The 24,000-nt window shown below is 44.9% G+C and overlaps 1 protein-coding gene across 1 annotated transcript in view; it reads right to left on the reverse strand.

Annotated features, from left to right (window-relative positions):
- Positions 1-15,990, reverse strand: part of xrn1 (5'-3' exoribonuclease 1) — a 139,927-nt gene extending 123,937 nt beyond the window's left edge. The window contains 2 exon segments of the mRNA XM_068042580.1: positions 748-980; positions 15,430-15,990. Of these exon segments, the coding sequence (XP_067898681.1) occupies positions 748-980; positions 15,430-15,504 (308 nt within the window). The 5' untranslated portion in view covers positions 15,505-15,990.
- Positions 15,991-24,000: the final 8,010 nt, after the last annotated feature.

Below are 24,000 nucleotides of genomic sequence, written 5' to 3' on the forward strand. Positions count from 1 at the left end.
TTCTTTTACTCTTGGCATGAAACAGTACTTTCTGATTTGATCCTAAATGGCCTAGCTCTAATTTCAAGTTTGCGTCCCTTGCTCTGGATTCCCCCCCCACCAGAGGAAATACTTTCTCTGTATCTGCCCTATTAAATACCTCAATCAGATCACCCTTCAACATTTTAAACCTAAGGGAATAAAAGCCAAGTTTATGCAACATGCTGTCATAATACAATCTTATAAATCCTGGTATAATTCTGTTGAATTTGAGCTGTATGTCTTTCAAAGCCAATATATCTTTTGTGAGGTTTCTCCTCTTCCGAAGGCATTAATTAGCTCCTTGCTGGGGTACAGTTCTACAGTGCCAGTCATCGTCTAGTACCAAATACAAGTCATTTATGACATAGAAGGAGGCCAGTTGGCCCATCGAGTCCATGCCGGCAATGGCCAATATTCATGTGGGACCTGACGGACTGATTGTAGGCATTCAATCTGGCCACAGGAGGGATCACAGCTGAGCTCAATCACTTGCTCTCAATGTTCACAGGTGTAGTTTCTAACACTGGTTGCTGGATATAAACTAGGAGGAAAAACTCCAGACATGTTTCCATTCCCTAGCCCAGGGTTAATTACAGTGCCCATTAATGCCAAACCCACTGACAGGACTTTCTTGGGCTATGTGACTTGGCTACTTACGGGATAAACTTGCTAAGTAACTCACAATGCCTTGACTAGTTTTAACTGCCTACCAAACAATTTTCTTACCTAAAACGTCTGCCACGTTGTTGATTCATTTTTGCTCTTGGAGCCACACCATCAACTGCCATGAAGAAGATCTTCTTTGGCTTAATGATGCGAAATAGAACTTCCACATAGTGGAAAATATCAGCAATTATTTTTTCCTCAGAGATTCGAAAGTGCACATCTTCATCATTTGGGTGAGAACATTGATGGATAATTCCATTCATATCCAGATAGAGATTGTCAAATTCCGGAATCTGCAAAATTGAATGCAGAAAAGCATGTAATGAGTGGATTGTATAGAATTAGCATAATTAATAAAAGTTCCCTATCTTAAACAAGCAGCACATTATTCCACAAATAAAAATAAGTGATTAAAAATTAATATATTGTTATCCTATTTTATTTCATTACATTCTTGGCTATACAATTAGTCTTTAAGTTATAGCCCTCTAAAGCTTATCGTTTACGACAAGGACTTGATAAAATCTTCACACATTCAGCACAAAATGTTCAACGAACAGGACAGAAAACAACACCCAACCGCTCAACATACAACATGGCATGAATCTCAGCTGCATAGGCCAGGAAGATCCAGGCAACTAACTGATAAGCATTTAGGCTGCCTATGATTTTTCAATTAGCCACAACATGCAAGACCCAACAACTGTTGTTTGTAGTTTGTACTGTCTATGTATGGAATACCAGGTCAACACAAGCCAAGACTTCGCAGCAACAGTCAACAGGAAATCAATTGGATACCCAAGCTTCAAGCAAGGACACTTTTTCCCCATTCCTCAAGCAATGCAGTTTAGGATTAAATTTAAAGCGGCGCCACATTGTTAATTATTTAATTTTTGTGAATGGCAATTCTATGACAATCCTGCTGCAACAGACAGGTAGGTGTAAATACTGTGGTCAGGCTGAATACAGGTTTAGCATCAAACATGATTTCATTTTCATTAAAAAGCACTTATGCTGGGTCGGTATTTCATGCATTACATGTGCCTGGAAGTATTATGAAGCACATATCTGTCTATAATATATTCAAAATCTTACAGCTGCATGCATCTTATTCCACTATAATTTCTTATACCCATGTTTTTATAATGATCTTTCCTGCAATGGAGAGCAGGGAGATGCCTCTGTAATTTCCACTGTTGGATTTGTCCCCTTTCTTGAAGATTGTAACAATCATAGCATCCTTGACATCATTCGGGACTTCCTCTTCATTCCTGATCTGTAAGAGGAGGGCACGGAGCTGTATTGTTAGCTCCTCTCCTCCATGCTTAAAGATTTCAGTGGGGATTCCATCACCTCCTGCCGCTTTGTTGTGCTTCACTTGTGTGATGGCTTTCATCACCACCATTGTTCTGAGCTAGTCTCTAACTGGATGTTGTGGGGTGGAGCTGAAAACAAACAACAATGGATTCTTGATTGCTCCCTCCAACAGGCGTTGACAGCTTCCCTTTCCTTGATCAGACCCCATCCTTAGGCCTCAAAAGGAGCTGGTCCTCGAGTACTTGGGCCATAAATGGTCTTTGTGGCCATGAAGAAGACATGGATATCATTCATGCCAGCAAGATGTTGAATTTCCTTTGCTTTGTCTGCCCACCACTTGTTCTTCATGTTGTGGGTGTTCCTTTGTACGTCTGCTTTTGCTTTTAGTAAGCCAGTTTCTTTTGCTTTGAGTTTGGATCAATCTGCCAGGCACAGAAAATCTTGCACTTGCAATTCATCAGTTCGTTGATGTTCTGATCATTTTCATAAAACTAGTCCTGATGTTTCCTGACAGAAAATTCAAATGTATCTTTGCAGGCATTGATGATATTGGACTTGAGCATGTACCAAGCGCTGTGGATACTCTTCTTCTGTTCTTGATTGAAGTTGGAACGTTTTTCCCTAAAACATTGCTGGAATCGATCTCATTCCATTGGATTCTTCAGAGCTTCAATGTTGATCTTTCGTAGACATCTCTTCTGTTGCATCCGCCATTTGGGAGCCAGTTTGATGGACATGATTGAACGAATAAGTCGGTGATCAGTCCGGCAGTCATCAGCTCCTGTCATTGCTCTGGTGGTGCAGACATCTTTGTGATTCCACGCACGGATGATGACGTAAATCGATCAGGTGCAAGTGTTTGGACCGTGGGCGTTACCGTGCTGTCTTGTATTTGTTCTTCTGGCGGAACAGGGTATTGTGGATGTAAGCCCATATTCCGCATATTTGGTAAGGAAAAGGCGGCAGTTGGAGTTAACATTTCCAATTTCTTCCCTACCAATGGTTCCATTCCAGAAATTGAAATCTCTTCCAAGAGAAGAATAAGCCTGTCCTCCTTTGGAACCCTAGAGAGAGCTTAGTTAAGCTTGGCATAGAAATCTTCCTTGGTTTCCTCGTCAGCGTCTAGAGTTGGGGCACATGCACTGATAATGTTGGTGTACTGGCTCCTTGTCAGTTTGAGATGAAAAGTCATGAGATGCTCATTGCTTCCAAGAGGAAACTCATGAAGCTGGTTGACAAGTACATACTTAATGGCAAATTCAACTCCATAAATTCTGCATTTGTCTTCTGACTTTTCCCTTCAGAAGTTTAGTCACCTCAGTGTTCCTTGAACTGCCCCCCTCCAGCTCGTGGGTCTCACTCAGAGCGGCGGTCGATGTCATATAACCTGAGTTCTCGTAAGAATATAAGAAATAGGAGCAGGAGTAGGCCAGTCAGCCCCTCAAGCTTGCCCTGCCATTCAATAAGATCGCGGCTGATCTGTCCGAGGCCTCGACTCCTCTTTCAGGCCTGCTCCGCCGAACCCTCAGCCCCCCGAGATTTCAAAAATCTATCTACCTCCTCCTTAAATACATTTAGTGACCTAGCCTCCACAACTCTCTGCGGCAGAGAATTCCAGAGATTCACCACCCTCTGAGATGAGAAATTCCTTCGCATCTCAGTTTTAAATGTGTGCCTCCTTATTCTGTAACTGTGTCCCTTAGTTTGAGATTCCCCCACTAGTGGAAACATCTTCTCAACATCTACCCTGTCAAGCACCCTTAGAATCTTATATGTTTCTACAAGATCACCTCTCATTCTTCTAAACTCCAATGAATAAAGGCCTAACCTGTTTAGCCGTTCTTGATAACACAACCCCTTCATCCCAGAATAAGCCTGGTGAACCTTTTCTGAACTGCCTCCAATGCTAGTATATCCTTCTTTAAATACGGGGACCAAAACTGTACTCCAGGTGTGGCCTCACCTACACCCTGTACAGTTCTAACAAGACTTCCCTATTTTTAAACTCTAACCCCCAAACAATAAAGGGCAAAATTACACTTGCCTTCCTAATCACTTGCTGCACCTGCATGCTAACCTTTTGTGTTTCATGCACAAGAACACCCAGATCCCTCTGTACTGCTGTATTTTGTAGTCTTTCTCCATCTAAATAATAATCTGTCTTTTTATTCTTCCTACCAAAGTGGATTACCTCACACGTTCCCACATTGAACAGCATCTGCCAAGTTTTTGCCCACTCACTTAACCTATCTATATCCCTTTGCAGATCTTTTTTGTGTCCTCATCACAACATGCCTTCTCACCTATTTTTGTTTCGTCAGCAAATTTGGAGCACTACACTCTGTCCCTTCCTCAAAGGGAAGCGAGAGAGGAAATAGCTGGGGCCTTAACAGATATCTTTGCAGCATCCTTAAACACGGGTGAGGTCCCGGAGGACTGGAGAATTGCTAATGTTGTCCCCTTGTTTAAGAAGGGTAGCAGGGATAATCCAGGAAATTATAGACCGGTGAGTCTGACGTCAGTGGTAGGGAAGCTGCTGGAGAAGATACTGAGGGATAGGATCTATTCCCATTTGGAAGAAAATGGGCTCATCAGTGATAGGCAACATGGTTTTGTGCAGGGAAGGTCATGTCTAACCAACTTAATAGAATTCTTTGAGGAAGTGACAAAGTTGATTGATGACGGAAGGGCTGTCGATGTCATATACATGGACTTCAGTAAGGCGTTTGATAAGGTTCCCCATGGCAGGCTGATGGAGAAAGTGAAGGCGCTTGGGGTCCAAGGTGTACTAGCTAGATGGATAAAGAACTGGCTGGGCAACAGGAGACAGAGAGTAGCAGTAGAAGGGAGTTTCTCAAAATGGAGACGTGTGACCAGTGGTGTTCCACAGGGATCCGTGCTGGGACCACTGTTGTTTGTGATAAACATTAATGATTTGGAGGAAAGTATAGGTGGACTGATTAGCAAATTTGCAGACGACACTAAGATTGGTGGAGTAGCAGATAGTGAAGGGGACTGTCAGAGAATACAGCAGAATATAGATAGATTGGAGAGTTGGGCAGAGAAATGGCAGATGGAGTTCAATCAGGGCAAATATGAGGTGATGCATTTTGGAAGATCCAATTCAAGAGTGAACTATACAGTAAATGGAAAAGTCCTGGGGAAAATTGATGTCCAGAGAGATTTGGGTGTTCAGGTCCACTGTTCCCTGAAGGTGGCAACGCAGGTAAATAGAGTGGTCAAGAAGGCATACGGCATGCTTTCCTTCATCGGACGGGGCATTGAGTACAAGAGTTGGCAGGTCATGTTACAGTTGTATAGGACTTTGGTTCGGCCACATTTGGAATACTGCGTACAGTTCTGGTCGCCACATTATCAAAAGGATGTGGATGCTTTGGAAAGGGTGCAGAGGAGGTTCACCAGGATGTTGCCTGGTATGGAGGGCGCTAGCTATGAAGAGAGGTTGAGTAGATTAGGATTATTTTTCATTAGAAAGACGGAGGTTGAGGGGGGACCTGATTGAGGTGTACAAAATCATGAGAGGTATAGACAGGGTGGATAGCAAGAAGCTTTTTCCCAGAGTGGGGGTTTCAATTACTAGAGGACACGAGTTCAAAGTGAAAGGGGAAAAGTTTAGGGGGGATATGCGTGGAAAGTTCTTTACGCAGAGGGTGGTGGGCACCTGGAACGCATTGCCAGCGGAGGTGGTAGATGCGGGCACGATGGAGTCTTTTAAGATGTATCTAGACAGATACATGAATGGGCAGGAAGAAAAGAGATACAGAAGCTTAGAAAATAGGCGACATGTTTAGAGAGAGGATCTGGATCGGCGCAGGCTTGGAGGGCCGAAGGGCCTGTTCCTGTGCTGTAATTATCTTTGTTCTTTCTTTGTTGTTCATTAATGTAGATAGTAAATAGTTGAGGCCCTAGGACTGATCCTTGTGGCACCCCACTAGTTATGGCTTTCCAACCTGAAAAAGACCTACTGATCCCGATTCTCTCCCTTCTGTGTGTTAGCCAATCCTCAATTCATGCCAACACATTACCCCCAATACCCTGAGCTCTTATTTTGTGCAATATGTGGCACCTTATCAAACGCCTTCTGAAAATTCAAATACACTACATCTACTGGTTCCCCTTTACCCACTCTGCTTATCCTCAAAGAACGCTAACAAATTTGACAAACATGACGCCCCTTTCGTAAAACCATGTTGACTCTGTTTGATTGCATTAGGGCGGCACAGTGGCGCAGTGGTTAGTACTGCAGCCTCACAGCTCCAGCGACCCGGGTCTGGTTCTGGGTACTGCCTGTGTGGAGTTTGCAAGTTCTCTGTGACCGCATGGGTTTCCGCCGGGTGCTCCTGTTTCCTCCCACAGCCAAAGACTTGCAGGTTGATAGGTAAATTGGCCATTGTAAATTGCCCCTAGTGTAGGTAGGTGGTAGGAGAATGGTGGGGATGTGGTAGGGAATATGGGTTTAATGTAGGATTAGTATAAATGGATGGTTGTTGGTTGGCACAGACTCGGTGGGCCAAAGGGCCTGCTTCAGTGCTGTATCTCCTATGACTCTGTAACTCTATGTTTTTCTAAATGTCCTATTTCTTCCTTAATAATGGGCTCTAGCATTTTCCCAATGACTGATGTTAAGCTAACTGGTCTGTAGTTTCCTGCTTTCTGTCTCCCTCCTTTCTTGAATAGGAGTGTCACATTAGCGGTTTTCCAATCCGCGGGTACCCTACTGGAATCCAGTGAGTTTTGGTATATTATGACCAATGCCTCCACTAGCTCTGCAGCCACTTCTCGGGTGACAAACACAGTGTGACGTTCTGGGTGTTCACTTGCGGGTGTGTCCACTTGGGACCTGATACTCCAGGTCCCAAACTTTACTGCTTGTGTTTTTTATGTGTTTCTACCGCAGAAGGTGATCCTTCTGGATGCAGCTACCTAGTTGGGTGAGGTGAGGCAGATCACGTTTAGGGCACCTTTTCTAGCACCCCCCCCCAAGAAGGGGTGAGCAGAGTGGATCCTAAAGAGGATTGTTCAGTCGCAGTTACAGCTGCCGAAAGGCACCCCTGCCTCATCCAAGTGCCAGACGACCATCATGTAACTGCCGCCTCCGTGCCAGATCATGACTAGAAGCTTCCAGACAATACAATCCTGCTCCCGTTGCCATTTGCTGGTCGCCGTAGGGCTTGGAGGATGTGCTCGGAAAAGAAGAGGCTGAAATGTGAACAATGTATAGGAAGCACCTCAAAGCACTGGAGTCATTTTAGCAACACTGCCTGCAGAAGATCCTACATATCAAGTGGGAGGACAGGTGCACTAACATTAATGTCCTCTCACAAGCAGGCACCACAAGCATGGAAGTTATGATTATCAGCCATGAGCTTCGTTGGGTTGGTCAAATAGTTTGGATGTCAGACACCAGGCTCCCAAAGCAGGTCTTCTTCTCCCAGCTCAGTCAGGGCAGATGCACCAGAGGAGGACAAAAGAAGTGCTTCAAGGATGTGCTGAAAGCCAACATGAAGAAATGCAACATTGACATCAACTCCTGGGAGACCATCACCCTGGACCGAACCAGATGGAGGCAGAGTGTGGGAAGGATCCCAGTATTTTAAGACCCAACAATGACAAAATGACGAGGAAAAGCAAGAGCGCAAAAAGAACAAGCCATGACCTGAACTAATAATACACGACCAGACATCCCACATGACAACAAATGCCCTATGTGTCATAAAGTCTGTAGATCCTGAATCGGCCTCATCAACCATCTTCGGGCTCACGGAAGACAATCATCCTCACCTGCAAGGGATAGCCAATAATAATAATAATAATCTTATATCCATGTTTAAACTGGAAACTAAGTCAATGTCATGTTGTAAGTAGACCCTCCCACCAGCAGTGGCACTCTGATGGTAAGAGGTCAGTGCATGTCAAGTTAACACAGACCATTTCCATCAAAATTGTGGACATAGGAGGTTATAATGGAAGAATTTCACAGGACCTGCATGCAAACAGAACATTTTTATTACGGGCAGATAGATACAATCATTCAGAAAAAGAGAAAAAATGAAAATCACATGAATGGAAGTCAACTGGCTTAGACGTACCATGCAAAGAGCAAGCAGATTAGGACAATTAACCATGATCCGGTATCAATAAAGTACTCTCTTCCTCTCCAATGTTCCCATCAGTATACATCCTGCCATTGTGCAAAATCACATTGCCAACTTTCCACAGCTCATTGTGCGAGGGCAACAACTAGCACAGCCATACAAAGTAGAAAGACCGAGGTTAAAATTCTCGGACTGTGCTGAGTTAGTTGATTTCAGACAGAATAGCAATAGGTGAGATATAGTTGACCCCGGCACTCTGGGTTAGGGAGCAGAAAACAGTCAGGATTCTTGGATGAATAGTTTATCAACAATCACCGTTTATGCTCACCCACAAAGAATGGTCAGTTGAATAAGATACTAACAGACGATCACTATTTATGAATCCCTCATCAGTTAATGTTAATGCCTGGCAGAGATGGGGAGGAAGAATAAAAAGCAGGACAACTTTCCAATAAAAAAAATCAAAACAGGACCCTTAACAGGGTTAAAAAAAATGAACTGTGTGGCAATAATACAAGATATAAACTAGTCTGTACAGATTATAAATAATTGTTTGTGAACAGTTTCAAACAAATGTTTTAGGCAACCCTCTTAAGCTTCACCTGGGCTTTTGTGCAACACTCACTTCCTTTGCCCCACTATTAGCTTCAGCTGTCTAGGAATTACCTCCCTAAAACCCTCTATCCTTCTTTAAGGTGATCCTGCAAACCTATCTCAGTGATCAAGCAGTCTAAACATCTCCTTTGGCTCAGCGTCAAGTTTTTTTTTTGTCTGATTACGTTCTTGTGAAACCCCTTTGGATATCTTACTACATTGAAGACACTACATAAATTGAAGTTCCTGTTCTTCCATTGTGAAACAAGCTACCTTTGATAGAACATAGAACAGTACAGCACGGTACAGTACAGGCCCTTCGGCCCACGATGTTGTGCCGAACCTTTAACCTACTCTAAGATCAAACTACCTACATACCCTTCATTCTACTATCATCCATGTACCTATCCAAGAATCGCTTAAATGCCCCTAATGTATCTGCTTCTACTACCACCGCTGGCAGCGCATTCCACGCACCCACCACTCTCTGTGTAAAGAACCTACCTCTGACATCTCCCCGAAACCTTCCTCCAATCACCTTAAAATTATGCCCCCTTGTGATAGCCCTTTCTACCCTGGGAAAAAGTCTCTGGCTATCCACTCTATCTATGCCTCTCATCATCTAGTACCCCTCTATCAAGTCATCTCTCATCCTTCTTCGCTCCAATGAGAAAAGCCCTAGCTCACTCAATCTTTCTTCGTAGGACATGCCCTCCAGTCCAGGCAGCATCCTGGTAAATCTCCTCTGCACCCTCTCTAAAGCTTCCACATCCTTCCTATAAGAAGGCGACCAGAACTGAACACAATATTCCAAGTGTGATCGAACCAGGGCCTTATAGAGCTGCAGCATAACCTCGCGGCTCTTAAACTCAATCCCCCTGTTAATGAAAGCCAACACACCATACGCCTTCTTAACAACCCTATCAACTTGGGTGGCAACTTTGAGCGATCTATGGACATGGACCCCAAGATCCCTCTGTTCCTCCACACTACCAAGAATCCTGTCTTTAAGCCTGTATTCTGCATTCAAATTCGACCTTCCAAAATGAATCACTTCACACTTTTCCAGGTTGAACTCCATCTGCCACTTCTCAGTCCAGCTCTGCATCCTGTCAATGTCCCGTTGCAACCTACAACAGCCTTCCACACTATCCACAACTCCAGCAACCTTCGTGTCATCGGCAAACTTGCTAACCCAGCCTTCCACTTCCTCATCCAAGTCATTTAGAAAAATCACAAAGAGCAGAGGTCCCAGAACAGATCCTTGTGGAACACCACTGGTCACCGAGCTCCATGCTGAATACTTTCCATCTACTACCACCCTCTGACTTCTATGGGCCAGCCAATTTTGTATCCTGACAGCCAACTTTCCCTGTATCCCATGCCTCCTTACTTTCTGAATGAGCCTACGATGTGGAACCTTATCAAACGCCTTGCTAAAATCCATATACACCACTTCCACTGCTCTTCCTTCAATGTGTTTTGTCACATCTTCAAAGAATTCAATAAGGCTTGTGAGGCATGACTTGCCCCTTACAAAGCCATGCTGACTGTCTTTAATCAAACCATGCTTTTCCAAATAATCATAAATCCTGTCTCTCAGAATCCTCTCCAATAATTTGCCCACTACCGACGTAAGACTGACTGGTCTATAATTCCCAGGGTTATCCCTATTCCCTTTCTTGAACAAGGGAACAACATTTGCCACCCTCCAATCATCTGGTACTACTCCAGTGGACAGTGAAGACGCAAAGATCATCGCCAAAGGCGCAGCAATCTCTTCCCTCGCTTCCCGTAATATCCTTGGGTATATCCCGTCTGGCCCCGGGGACTTATCTAACCTCATGTCTTTCAAAATTTCCAGCACATCCTCCCTCTTAACATCAACCTGTTCGAGCAGGTCAGCCTGATCCACGCTGTCCTCACAAACGACCAGGTCCCTCTCACTAGTGAATACTGAAGCAAAGTATTCATTTCGGACCTCCCCTACCTCCTCCGACTCCAGGCACAAGTTCCCTCCACTATCCCTGATCGGCCCTACCCTCACTCTGGCCATCCTCTTGTTCCTCACACAAGTGTAGAACGCCTTGTTATTTTCCTTAATCCTACCCGCCAAGACTTTTTCATGTCCCCTTCTAGCTCTCCTAAGTCCATTCTTCAGTTCCTTCCTGGCAAACTTGTAACCCTCTAGAGCCCTGTCTGATCCTTGCTTCCTCAACCTTAAGTAAGCTTCCTTCTTCCTCTTGACTAGCTGTTCCACATCTCGTCATCCAAGGTTCCTTCACCCTACCATCCCTTCCCTGCCTCATCGGGACAAACCTATCCAGCAGTCGCAGCAAGTGCTCCCTAAACAACCTCCACATTTCTGTTGTGCATTTCCCTGAGAACATCTGTTCCCAATTTATGCTCCCCAGTTCCTGCCTAATAGCATTGTAATTCCCCCTCCCCCAATTAAATATTTTCCCATCCCGTCTGCTCCTGTCCCTCTCCATGACTATAGTAAAGGTCAGGGAGTTGTGATCACTATCACCGAAATGCTCTCCCACCGAGAGATCTGCCACCTGGCCTGGTTCGTTGCCAAGCACCAAGTCTAACATAGTCTCCCCTCTAGTCGGCCTATCTACATATCGAGTCAGGAAACCTTCCTGGACACACCTGACAAAAACTGCTCCATCCAAACTATTTGCACTAAGGAGGTTCCAACCAATATTAGGGAAGTTGAAGTCACCCATGACAACAACGCTGTTACTTCTGCACCTTTCCAAAATCTGCCTCCCAATCTGTTCCTCCGTGTCTCTGTTGCTATTGGGGGGTCTATAGAAAACTCCCAACAAAGTGACTGCTTCTTTCCTGTTCCTGACTTCCACCCATAATGACTCAGTAGACAAACCCTCCTCGACGACCTCCCTTTCTGCAGCTGTGATACTATCCCTGATTAGCAATGCCACTCCCCCACCTCTTTTACCTCCCTCCCTATTCCTTTTGAAACATCTAAACCCCGGAACATCCAACATCCATTCCTGCCCCTGTGATATCCACGTCTCCGTAATGGCCACAACATCGTAGCTCCAAGTACTGATCCATGATCTAAGTTCATTACCCTTATTCCTGACACTTCTTGCGTTAAAATAGACACACTTCAACCCATCATACTGGCTGCAACTTTGCCCTGTCAACTGTCTAACCTTCCTCACAGACTCTCTGCACTCAGTATCTGCCTGTTCAACAGCTACCCCATCCACTGATGTTATAGTTAATCTGTTATCTAAGATTTCACTGCCTTGCATCAGATTGATCATGAATGAATTATTGGTGTTTTAATCAAACTTAAATAGCATTCTGTAAAAAAAAATTTTATATCAGAAACTTTCTTGCTTTAACTATCAGTTTTAACAATAAATGGTACGGATTTAACTGTGGTAACGACAGCGAAACGGTCAGCGTTTACCGTAATTTCTTCTCTTCTGGAGTCCGTGCGTGCGCAAAATAACGCAGAAATCAAGAGGCTGCTCTTAGTGCTCCTAGGGTTCTTCATTGGGTGTGCTGTTGAAGTACCCCCTCAGACTACAAGCAATTAGAAATCACTGAACTGACAAGAACTTCCCCTTTTACGCTATTAGACTCGCTGTAAAAACCCTAGAAAAAGTTACACCTTGTTGAATGAGGTGTAACTGGGTTTTTCAATAACAAACTAAGTTCATTACTACTAAGATACCTCAGAAGCCTTGAAAAATTAATTTTATATTTGTGGAATATCAAATGTTTCCATGATGATTAAAAATCCACATATTCATAATTTTTTTAAAAGTAGTTTTCCAGTTTCTACCTTAAGCTCATGCATATGTCCTATTTATTTTTCTCCTTGTAAAAGGTAATTAAAAGTGAAGGATATTAAGTGCTTTTTACTTCCTGGTTTGCTGTCTGTGATAAGCCTGCTTGATGATATCACCATTAAAGCCTGGCTACCCGACCCAAACCCGGCTAGGCCCGGCAAAATGTGTCGGGTTCGGGTCGAGTCGAAATTCCGAGTCCAGCATTCGGGCTCAGGTCGGGTTAGACACTGCTTCCAGGAAGCCACGGGATCAGGCTTACCCATGATTCCCCACAACTCCAGCTGCACGAATAGCCTGCTGCCGGAACAGATGAAGGAGATTAGTGTCGGGTCAGGCGCGAAAAAAAATTAAAAGGCTTAGGCTTGGGTCGGGTTTAGTTTAGTTTAGAGATACAGCACTGAAACAGGCCCTTCGGCCCACCGAGTCTGTGCCGACCATCAACTACCCATTTTATACTAATCCTACACTAATTCATATTCCTACCACATCCCCACCTGTCCCTATATTTCCCTACCACCTACCTATACTAGGGGCAATTTATAATGGGCAATTAACCTATCAACCAGCAAGTCTTTGGCATGTGGGAGGAAACCGGAGCACCCGGAGGAAACCCACGCAGACACAGGGAGAACTTACAAACTCCACACAGGCAGTACCCGGAATTGAACCTGGGTCGCTGGAGCTGTGAGGCTGCGGTGCTAACCACTGCGCCACTGTGCCGCCCTAGGCTGTGGTCGGGTTTTAATTTTATACCGAGCTAGACTTTAATCACCATTGCTGGATGCCTAGAGAGTTCCTGACTTGGCACCAGATTCAACCTAACATTGGGAAAGGAGAAATCCACGTCATGGGCATTAGATGTTTGTGAGCAGCTTTCTTCAAGGTCAGCGGTGAGCGCTGTCACTTCACTGCTGACCATGAAACCCAGGCCAATATAGAAAAGAGTGTTTAATGCTGGCTGTGCTAAAACTGACCTGGGAATACCCAATGCTGACAAATAAGTACTTGAATTGTGAAATCCCTCAAATCAAGGGCATTACCCTCAAGTTTGTTCTAGTTTTGGACCAGCAATTAATTCACAGTGGCTTCGCCGGAACCATATCATTTCCTCTTTGGGAAGCCAGATTTTGATTTGAGGTAAGTAACATCAGTGGAATGACAGCATTATGCAGTGAATTACATACATTCATAATGAAAAACCAACAGTTAATACTGAAAGGGTCATAGAAATATTTAATTTTCTAAGAGGGGCATATTACAAAGACTAAATCATGAGTTTTGAAACGTACCCCTCAGCAGAAAGAATGACCGGGACCCGAATTGCTAAAGACTTGCATATGGCATGTTTTGGATACTATAGTTCAAGTTTCAGATCCTAAACTGCTAGAGTTCCTTTGGCATTCCCATTACAAGGGGAACAGATCACTGACTCCCTGCTTCCACATGTTACAGCAAAGCAGAAGTTTCTGGGTAAACGTGCCTTCGGGATTATAAACTCCCCAGCACGACGGATTGGAATAAATTACAGGTATATTCTCTTCAGATCAGAGGAATGTGTTAATATATTGTTACGTGGAGCTTGTGTCCTGACGATTTCTCAGTCTTGCATCAGATTTTACCATGAAAATTTTATTTAAAATTGAACCTCATACACCACTGGTGTTTTAATTGCACTTACAGAAAGTGTATTTAGTGATTTATATAAAGTATTTTTAGTTCCTACAGGCAATTTTAATAATTAACATTTTGAACATAAAATAAATGTTGGCTCTACTAAACTTAACCTGGGGATAACAGATGCAGTGGTCCTGAAATGGGAATGTGTTACTTTCCCCAATGCCCAACATCTCCTTCAAGACAGCATAAATAAACAAAAAAAAAAGATACTGAACAAGGCTGTTTGGCCCATCAACTACCGCTCCCAATAAATCAGATACAATTTACATCATGGATCTGGCCAAATGTGCCTCTGGGTGAATAATCATGGATGAAATGAACAAATCGGTCAGATGCTAAGACATGTCTTATTCATAAACACCAGTATAAATGAAACCGAGAAAAATGGTCACTCACATGAGGTCACAATGACAAAATTACATCACAAAGCACTGGTCCTTGGGTTACGAAAACGTTGCTTTTTTGTCATTGAAAACATATGTGTCACTATGTAAACACTTCTGAGGCTGGAAAGACATTGGGCTTTACACACAGATCGATGAGAATAAATATATAAATGATGTCCAACATTAGTAAACAACAATGTGCAGCTTGGATAACTTGATCGTAAATCAAACCAATTCAAGAGAAAATCAATTAAACCACATACACAAAAAAACGAGACACAAAGTCGGTAACACTACAGGAAGACTGATCATTTTCAATATTGCACTAGAATTCTCAAAATCTATTGGCACAAACATGATCTGACAGCCCCGAGCAACACCTACGGAGGAGGAGAAAAACAATCAGAGAGAACAAGAGAAAAATATTAAACTGCGGAAGAAACAGTCAGCTGCGAGTGTACATTTGAATTCTGACAGTTCGGATCACTGACATTATACGGTGGTTGTCTGTGTTAAACAACTTCAACAGCAATACTCAACAACTCTAAGAGTTTCGTCCAGACTTGTGATTTTTAATTTCTGTTTACTTTTAAGAAACTGACACGAAGGGTGACCATGAAATGATTAAAGTCCCCCATCCCCTCTCAAACACTGAAATCCCCTTATCATTTTATATGATGAGAAAGTGCTGTTAGACGCCGAATTCTAGCCAAAGCCTGGGGTGGGTTGATACTAAGGAAGGATCCAGGATCAGCACTTTCTGTAGCAGTGAGGCCCGGCAGTGGGGAGGAGGTGGGGGGGGGGGGGTCTCTTCCTTACCTGATGCTCTTTCACCACTTGGCTCAGGCACGGATACCGTTCGCTTATCCAGCGGTAAAACTTAGGGACGCCCATCGCTGCTGCCGCGTTTAAAACGGAGGAAGGGGATAAAAGTTGAACTGGCGTCTGACGCTGGTGGGCGGGAGGCCTGGCTCGGGTCGATGCGGTTCCGCGGTACTGGAGGCCTGGCTCGGGTCGTTGCGGGTCCGCTTAGCCGGGGCCTGGCTCGGGTCAATGCGGGTCCGCTTAGCCGGGACCTGGCTCGGGTCAATGCGGGTCCGCTGAGCCGGGGCCTGGCTCGGGTCGATGCGGGTCCGCGGTGCCAGCGCCGCCTCTCTCCGGCCTACGGAAGCGGCCTGTCAGGGTGACGTAACTCCAACTCCCGGCAACAAGCTGCCTGAGCGCGCTCGCTCACAAAAGCCCCTGGATATTTTTTTAACTATTTATTTTTATATACATATTAATTTCTCGCCACTTTCTCCTTTTATTTCCCCCGTTTTATAAAAAAAAGTTCGCGGTTCGTGGAGGGAACGGTGTCACTTTTATACTGGTCCGGGCTGCTCTCCCCCGGCAGTGTCCCTGTGTTTTGAGTCCGGCTGATGGAGACACTCAGCCTGCGGCTCGGAAACTTGGTTCGAATCACCTGCCGCCCCTCCCCCACCGCAGCAAGACTCTTCAGAATTATTGGCAACTGATGGAAGCTAAAACATTTCGCTACTCAGTGTCCTAAATTTATGTGCATTATGTTTTAAATTAAGTATAAGTAAATTCATGCCAGAAATAGACATTTTCGTATTACAAGATTATTTGAAACATTCTAATAAAATCACACTAATCTTCTTCTGAGATACTAATACTTATCTAACATCGATATTGTGGGGAGATGGCGCACTGACACGAAACACAAAAGTCCGAGTGTATCAAGCCTGCGTCCTCAGTACCTTGCTCGACGGCAGCGAGGCCTGGAGAACGTACGTCAGCCAAGAGCGACGTCTCAATTCATTCCATCTTCGCTGCCTCCGGAGATTCCTTGGCATCAGGTGGCAGGACCGTATCTCCAACACAGAAGTCCTCAAGGCGGCCAACACCCCCAGCACATACACCCTACTGAGCCAACGGCGCTTGAGATGGCTTGGCCATGTGAGCCGCATGGAAGATGGCAGGATCCCCAAGGACACATTGTACAGCGAGCTCGTCACTGGTATCAGACCCACTGGCCGTCCATGTCTCCGCTTTAATGACGTCTGCAAATGCGACATGAAGTCTTGTGACATTGACCACAAGTCGTGGGAGTCAGTTGCCAGTGATCGCCAGAGCTGGCGGACAGCCATAAAGGCGGGGCTAAAGTGTGGCGAGTCGAAAAGACTTAGCCGTTGGCAGGAAAAAAGACAAAAGCGCATGGGGAGAGCCAGCTGTGTAACAGGCCCGACAACCAATTTTATCTGCAGCGCCTGTGGAAGAGTCTGTCACTCTAGAATTGGCCTTTATAGCCACTCCAGGCGCTGCTTCACAAACCACTGACTACCTCCAGACACTTACCCATTGTCTTTTGAGACAAGGAGGCCAAAGAAGAAGATATTAATCAACCAAAATTAACAGTAACAGAATAAAACTACATCGTTGCTGCCCGCACTGATGGCGACTCGTGCCATGCACGTGGGAGCTGGTCCGAGTGACGTCATGAGAATAGTGGGGATGAGGGTTCCGGCCTGTTCTCTGATATGGCCTTGGTTGTGGCGTTGCACATCAGTGACTTGCATTTTGACCAGCCTGCGGCCCACCTGGTGGACCCTCACATGCCATCAGTCGTCCACGGAACACACTTTGAGAACCACAGCACTAAGCACCCAATCCATTTCAAGATAGAGTTATACAGCATAGAAACAGGCCCTTTTGCCCATTGTGTCCGTGCCAGCCATCAAGCAACTATCTATTCTAATCCCACGACTGGCAAATAATAGAGGCCACATGAGAAATGTTTTTTCCCTCTCTTTACCAACTGAGTTGTTGTGATCTGGAATGTGCTTACCTGAAACAGCAGTGGAAGTGGATTCAATAATAACTTTGAAGGGGAAAATGGTTGCAGGGTTAAGAAGAAAGAGCAGGGGAGTGGGACTAATTGGATAACGCTTTCAACCCAATGTGCTGGTGCCAGCTCTTTGAATGGGCTCCTTCTGTGCTGTATCATTCTATGATTTTGTCATGAAACCAAGTTCAACATAAAGATTTTCTTTAACTTGATACATGAAGGGAATATAATCTGCTTTAAGATAACGAGAGAGAGGAATAGTACAAAGACCAAAGTTATAAATTAGAGGTGAGCCAGTTATGAGGGAATGAGGATACAACTAAGGATGGTAAACTGGAGAAAAATAATTCAGTTCAAATGAAACGTTAACTCTGTTTTTCTCTCCACAGATGCTGCCTGACCTGCTGAATATTTCCAGCATTTTCTGTTTATAATGAAGAAAAATATCAATAGATAAAGAGGTCAAACAACAGTGAGCAATATTTACCAGGAAGGAGTTAAAGAGAAATATAGAAAAATAAGAGCCAACTAGCCAAGAATGAGACACCTTTCGACGGGCAGAGATGAGGATAAAATTGAATCTGAAGAAAAAGGCATATGGTCTATGACTCTATGGAAAGTGTATAAACAATAAAGGGAGATGATCACAAGGGAATGGCCCAGAATTTGCTGGGAAAATGTGAGAATGACAGATGCTATTACCATTGTGCAAATCAGCCAGCAACTAGTGGATCGCCACAGATTGCTGGCCGATTTGCACTGCTCCACTGTTAGCTTTGCAAAATCTCCCTGTAATTCTCATGAAGTTGTTGTATTTGCACATTGGTTGCCCATTAAACTCACCACATAAATACATGTTTGATAATTAAGTGTAAGTGCCCTTTTCACATGATAATTGTTACTGACTGCCATCAACCCCTCTCACTTAGAAAGTGTTACAAGCTCACAGGACACTAGTCTGGGGTGGACTCTGTCTTTAATGAAACTGACTGTAATGGCTGCCTGCAGTCAGAGTCTCTCATGGTAGAGGTCACATGACTATGGCAAACCTGGAAGTACAGTGGTACAGTATTGCATTTCTATCCCAAACATCCCCCTTTTCACATAAAAAAATGAAAATTTGCATACATTATCATTTACATTGAGTTGCCCAAGTTACCCACTCTACACACAACTGTTCTCATGCATTAGTAGTTCGTCATTCTTGTCTGTGCAATGCATGTGCAGAGACTGTCATTTAATCGTGCCAATTGCTTAATGGTGCGCGTGCGTGTTGTCGTTGGTTGTTCATCTGGTTGATTTTCCTTCTCCAGCGAGTGTCGTTCCCTTGTCACTTGATGCTGTGGTAATTGTTGTTCCTTTTCCGTTGTTGGGTTGCTGTGGGCCTCTGCGACTGATGGTTGTTCTGTGCTCTGTGCAGTTGGTGAGTTCTTATCTTCCTGATTGGCTGCCTCTGTGACGGAACAGCTTCTCCAGATGTGCGTACATGTCTGCAGTATATCTGGTTGTTCACTTCCACCGCATACGATCGAGGTGACAACTGCTCTACGCAGGTCCCGAGTTGCCACTTGGGCTGACTCTTGTTGAGATCATTGAAGGTTTGTACCCTGACTGGCACTCCAATGCTCAATTCTGGCAATGGTTTGGCAATTTTGTCAAAGTGAAATTTGACTTTTTGCCAGTAGCTTTTTTGCTATAGGAAGAGTAGTTTGGATGTGGCGTGACATTAGTCTTTGTACAGGACTACATTCCATGCCTTTGGTAGGTGTGTTTCTCCATTCGAGGATTGCCTTGTGTACATGTGTGCCAGATTTGCACGATCTCTTTATGATTCCTTTGGCGATTTTCACTGCCACCTCAGCCTTTCCATTGGACTGGGGATAGTGTGGAGATGATGTATGGTATTGAATTTCCCAATCCTTTATGAAGCAGCTGAATTCTTCGCTTGTGAACTGAGGGCCATTGTTAATCATCACAATGTCTGGAATGCCGTAACAACCAAAGTGTGCTTTCAAGCAATCTCCAATCTCACTGGTAGTCGTTCAGGTCAGCTGGTCTATCTCCCAGTCATCAGAATAGTAGTTTACGGTAACAAGATAATCAGTTCCTGTGAGAGTGAAGAGGACTACTCCCAGCTTCATCCAAGATCTGTCTGGGATGTCATGTGTCATCAGCAGCTCTTGAGCTTGCTTTGCTTGGTACTCATCGCATGCACTGCACTGGCTGATGTGGTCCTTGATTTTATTGCTCATGTTTGGCCAGTAGAGCATTTCTCTGGCCTTCCTGAGACTTGACTCAATTCCTTGGTGGCTTGCATGGATGCGCTTTAGCATCTCTCCTGTCAACTCTTTAGGGATAATGCCTATTTTTTTCATTCGTTCCTGGGATGTGGGCGTTGCTGGCAAGACCAGTATTTATTGCCCATCCCCAATTGTCCTTGAGAAGGTGGTGGTGAGCTACCTTCTTGAACTGCTGCAGGCCATGTGGTATAGGTACACCCACAGTGCTGTTAGGGAGTTCCAGGATTTTGACCCAGCGACAGTGAAGGAACGGCGATATAGTTCCAAGTCAGGATGGTGTGCGGCTTGGAGGGGAACTTGCAGGTAGTGGTGTACCCATGTATCTGCTGCCCTATTCCTTATAGGTGGTAGAGGTCACGGGTTTGGAAGGTGCTGTTGAAGGAGCCTTGGTGCGGTGCTGCAGTGCATCTTTTAGATGGTACACTCTGCTGCTACTGTGCGTTTGTGGTGGAGGGTGTGAATGTTTGTGCATGGGGTGCCAGTCAAGCGGGCTGCTTTGTCCTGAATGGTGTCGAGCTTCTTGAGTGTTGTTGGAGCTGCCACCATCCAGACAAGTGGAGAGTATTCCATCACACTCCTGCCTGACTTGTGCCTTGTAGATGGTGGACAGGCATTGGGGAGTCAGGAGGGGAGTTACTCGCCGCAGGATTCCTAGCCTCCGACCTGCTCTTGTATCTACGGTATTTATATGGCTACTCCAGTTCAGTTTCTGGTCAATGGTAGCCCCTAGGATGTTGATAGTGGGGGATTCAGCGATGTAATGCCACTGAACATTAAGGGGAGATAGTTAGATCCTCTCTTGTTGAAGATGGTCATTGCCAGGTACTTGCCACTTACCAGCCCAAGCCTGGATATTGTCCATTTCTTGATGCATTTCTACACGGACTACTTCAGTATCTGAGGAGTTGCAAATGGTGCTGAACATTGTGCAAACATCAGCGAATAGCCCCACTTCTGACTATATGATTGAAGGAAGGTCATTGATGAAGCAGCTGAAGATGGTTGGGCCTAGGCCACTACCCTGAGAAACTCCTCCAGTGATGTCCTGGAGCTGAGATGATTGACCTTCAAACAACCACAACCATCTTCCTTTTTGCTGGATACAACTCCAACCAATAGAGAGTTTTCCCCGATTCCCATTGACTCCAGTTTTGCTAGGGCTCCTTGATGCCATACTCAGTCAAATGCTGCCTTGATGGCAAGGGCAGTCACTCTCACCTCACCTCTTGTGTTCAGCTCTTTTGTCCATGTTTGAACCAAGGCTGTAATGAGGTCAGGAGCTGAGTGACCCTGTCAGAACCCAAACTGAGCATCAGTGAGCAGGTTATTGCTAAGCAAGTGCCACCTTCCATCACTTTGTTGATGATTGAGAGTAGACTGATGGGGCGGTAATTGGCTGGGTTGGACTTGTCCTGCTTTGTGAGTACAGGACATACCTGGACAATTTTCCACACTGCTGGGTAGATGCCAGTGTTGTCGCAGTACTAGAACAGCTTGGCTGGGGACACGGCAAGTTCTGGAGCACAGGTCTTCAGTACTATTGCCGGAATGTTGTCAAGGCCCATAGCCTTTGCAGTTTCCAGTGCCTTCAGTCATTTCTTGACATCACGTGGAGTGAAACGAATTGGCTGAAGATTGGAATCTGTGATGCTGGGGACTTCAGGAAGAGGCAGAGATGGATCATCCACTCAGCGCTTTTGGCTGAAGATTGTTGCAAACGCTTCAGTCTTATCTTGGGCACTGATGTGCTGGGCTCCCCCATCATTGAAGATGGGGATATTTGTGGAGCCACCTCCTCCAGTTAGTTGTTTAATTATCCACCACCATTCACGACTGGATGTGGCAGGATTGCAGAGCTTAGATCTGATCAATTGTTTGGCTCTGTCTATCGCATGCTGCTTATGCTGTTTGGCAAGCAAGTAGTCCTGGGTGGTAGCTTCACCAGGTTGACACCTCTGTTTAAGGTGTGCCTGGTGCTGCTCCTGGCATGCCCTCCTGCACTCTTCATTGAACCTGGGTTGGTCCCCCGGCTTGATGGTAGAGTGGAGGATAGACTGGGCCATTAGATTACAGATTGTGGTCAAGTACAATTCTGCTGCTGCTGATGGCCCACAGAGCCTCATGGATGCCCAGTTTTGCATTGCTAGATCTGTTCGACATCTATCCCATTCAGCACAGTGGTGGTGCCACACAACACGATGGAGGATATCCTCAATGTGAAGATTTCCTTTGTACAAGACGCCACCTTGGGCTGTCCATTCATCTCTGTAAACCCAATATGCTCTTGTGACTACAGGAGTGTCCTTGATGCTGTCAGGCCATCCTTTCATCACTACTTCTTGCAACACTTGTAGAGTTGGATCTTGTTGGGTAGTTTGCTTAATTTGAGCAAGGCGCGTGTCTGTCAGATTCAATGTCTCTGCTGGGTTGATGACCTCCAATGATATCGAGCTGCAGCTTCACGTTGGATCTGGAAGATTTCACACTCTGTCATAGCTACCTCTAGTTTATTCAGAGGGAGTGCCACTCTCAACAGCATGTCAGCGATGTACATCTGTTTCCCTTGCTTGTATGTCACATCCAGATGATATCTCTAACTGGAGTAATATCCTTTGCAGATGCTTTGGAGCAGATAGTAGAGCCTTGACGAAAATGCTTTGGAATGGCTTGTGGTCGGACTCAACTGTCACTTTGTCTCTTCCAAGTAGGTATTGATGAAAATGTTCACAAGCAAAGACAATGGCCAGGCACTCTTTCTCGATCTGAGCATAGCATCGTTCAGTTTGCGTTAACGCCCTGGATGCAGATGCAACTGGCTGTTCTTGCTGCATTGAGGTTGCTCCAAGTCCTGTCTCGCTGGGCTCACAATGCAGGGTAACCTCATCTTTTACATCATAGCATTTTAGCACTGGCATTGCCGTTACTAGTTTCTTGATTTTAGTGAATGCTGCTTCTTGTTCTGTGCCCCAGTACCACTGCACATCCTTGGCAGTGAGTTGGCGTAATGGTTCACACTCCAATGACAAATTGGGCAAGAATTTTGCTAAATAGTACACGAATCCAACAAATCATTGCACTGCTTTTACATCTGTTGATCGCCGCATCGCTGCTACTGCTCTTTTCAGGATCTGGGCGAAGACTTTTAGTTGTCAATACATGACCCATGTACTTGATTTCGGGCATCTTTAATTGCAATTTTTTCTTGTTCAGGTTCATCTGGCGAGCTCTGTCTAGCGGTCACACTAGATTTTGATAGTGGTCAGCAATGGCTTCTTCCATTGAGTCTCCACATCCATAAACTAGCAGATCACCCACTATAGCTTCCACTCTGGAAAGATCACAACTATCTCATGCTGTCTCTGCTGATACTCCTCTGGAGCCGTGGAAATGCCTAACGGCATGTGCAACCATCTGTATCTCCCGAATGGCATCCAGAATGTGGTTAGAAAACTGCTGCTTTCATCCAGCTTCAGTTGCCAGTAACCATCCTTCGCATCTAGGGTGGTGAACATTATTGTCTTTGCAAGTTGTGGCAAAATTCCATCGATGGTTGGCAGGGGGTGGTGTGATTGCTTCAGAGCTCTATTTAGATCCTTTAGATTGAGGCATACTCTCAGGTTTTCAAGTTGTTTCACTGTTACCATGCTGCTAATTCATTCTGTAGGGGTTGTCACTTTCTTGATTACTCCCTTTTCCAGCTCTTCTATCTCGTCTTTCAGGCTGGCCTGGACAGCAGCTGGAACTTTCCTCGGCAGATCCTGAATTAGTGTTATTTTCTCATCTACTTCAAGATGATATTCTCCAGGAAGACATCCTAAACCTGTAAATACATCATTGTATTCTTCCAGGATCTGTTCCGCAGTCAATGGTTTAGTGTGCTGTGACACATTGCAGATCTCTTTTTGCATGTTGAGGGTTACCAGTCCAAGCTTTAGACATGCTTCAGATGAGATGAGTGGCTTTTGTTTGTCGTCTATGATCTGGAACCTCAGATCTTCGTTCTTGCCAATGCATTGGGCTCTCAGAGTAATTTGTATTCTTGGCACTAGTTTGGTGCCATCATATAGCCTCAACCTTACTTACAAGGGCTTCATTTTTGGATCGCCATATTGAGCTACTTTGCATAGGTCTGTGAAGGTCATGATGCTCCAGGACACACCGGTGTCTATCTGACACTATTTTGACTTGATATTCTCCTCTGCAGTCATCATTCCAACAGTAAGGGGTGAGGACTTGCCCCAG

This window comes from Heterodontus francisci, chromosome 11 (genome assembly GCF_036365525.1).
Source record: "Heterodontus francisci isolate sHetFra1 chromosome 11, sHetFra1.hap1, whole genome shotgun sequence".
In the NCBI taxonomy this organism is placed as follows: Eukaryota; Metazoa; Chordata; class Chondrichthyes; order Heterodontiformes; family Heterodontidae; genus Heterodontus; species Heterodontus francisci.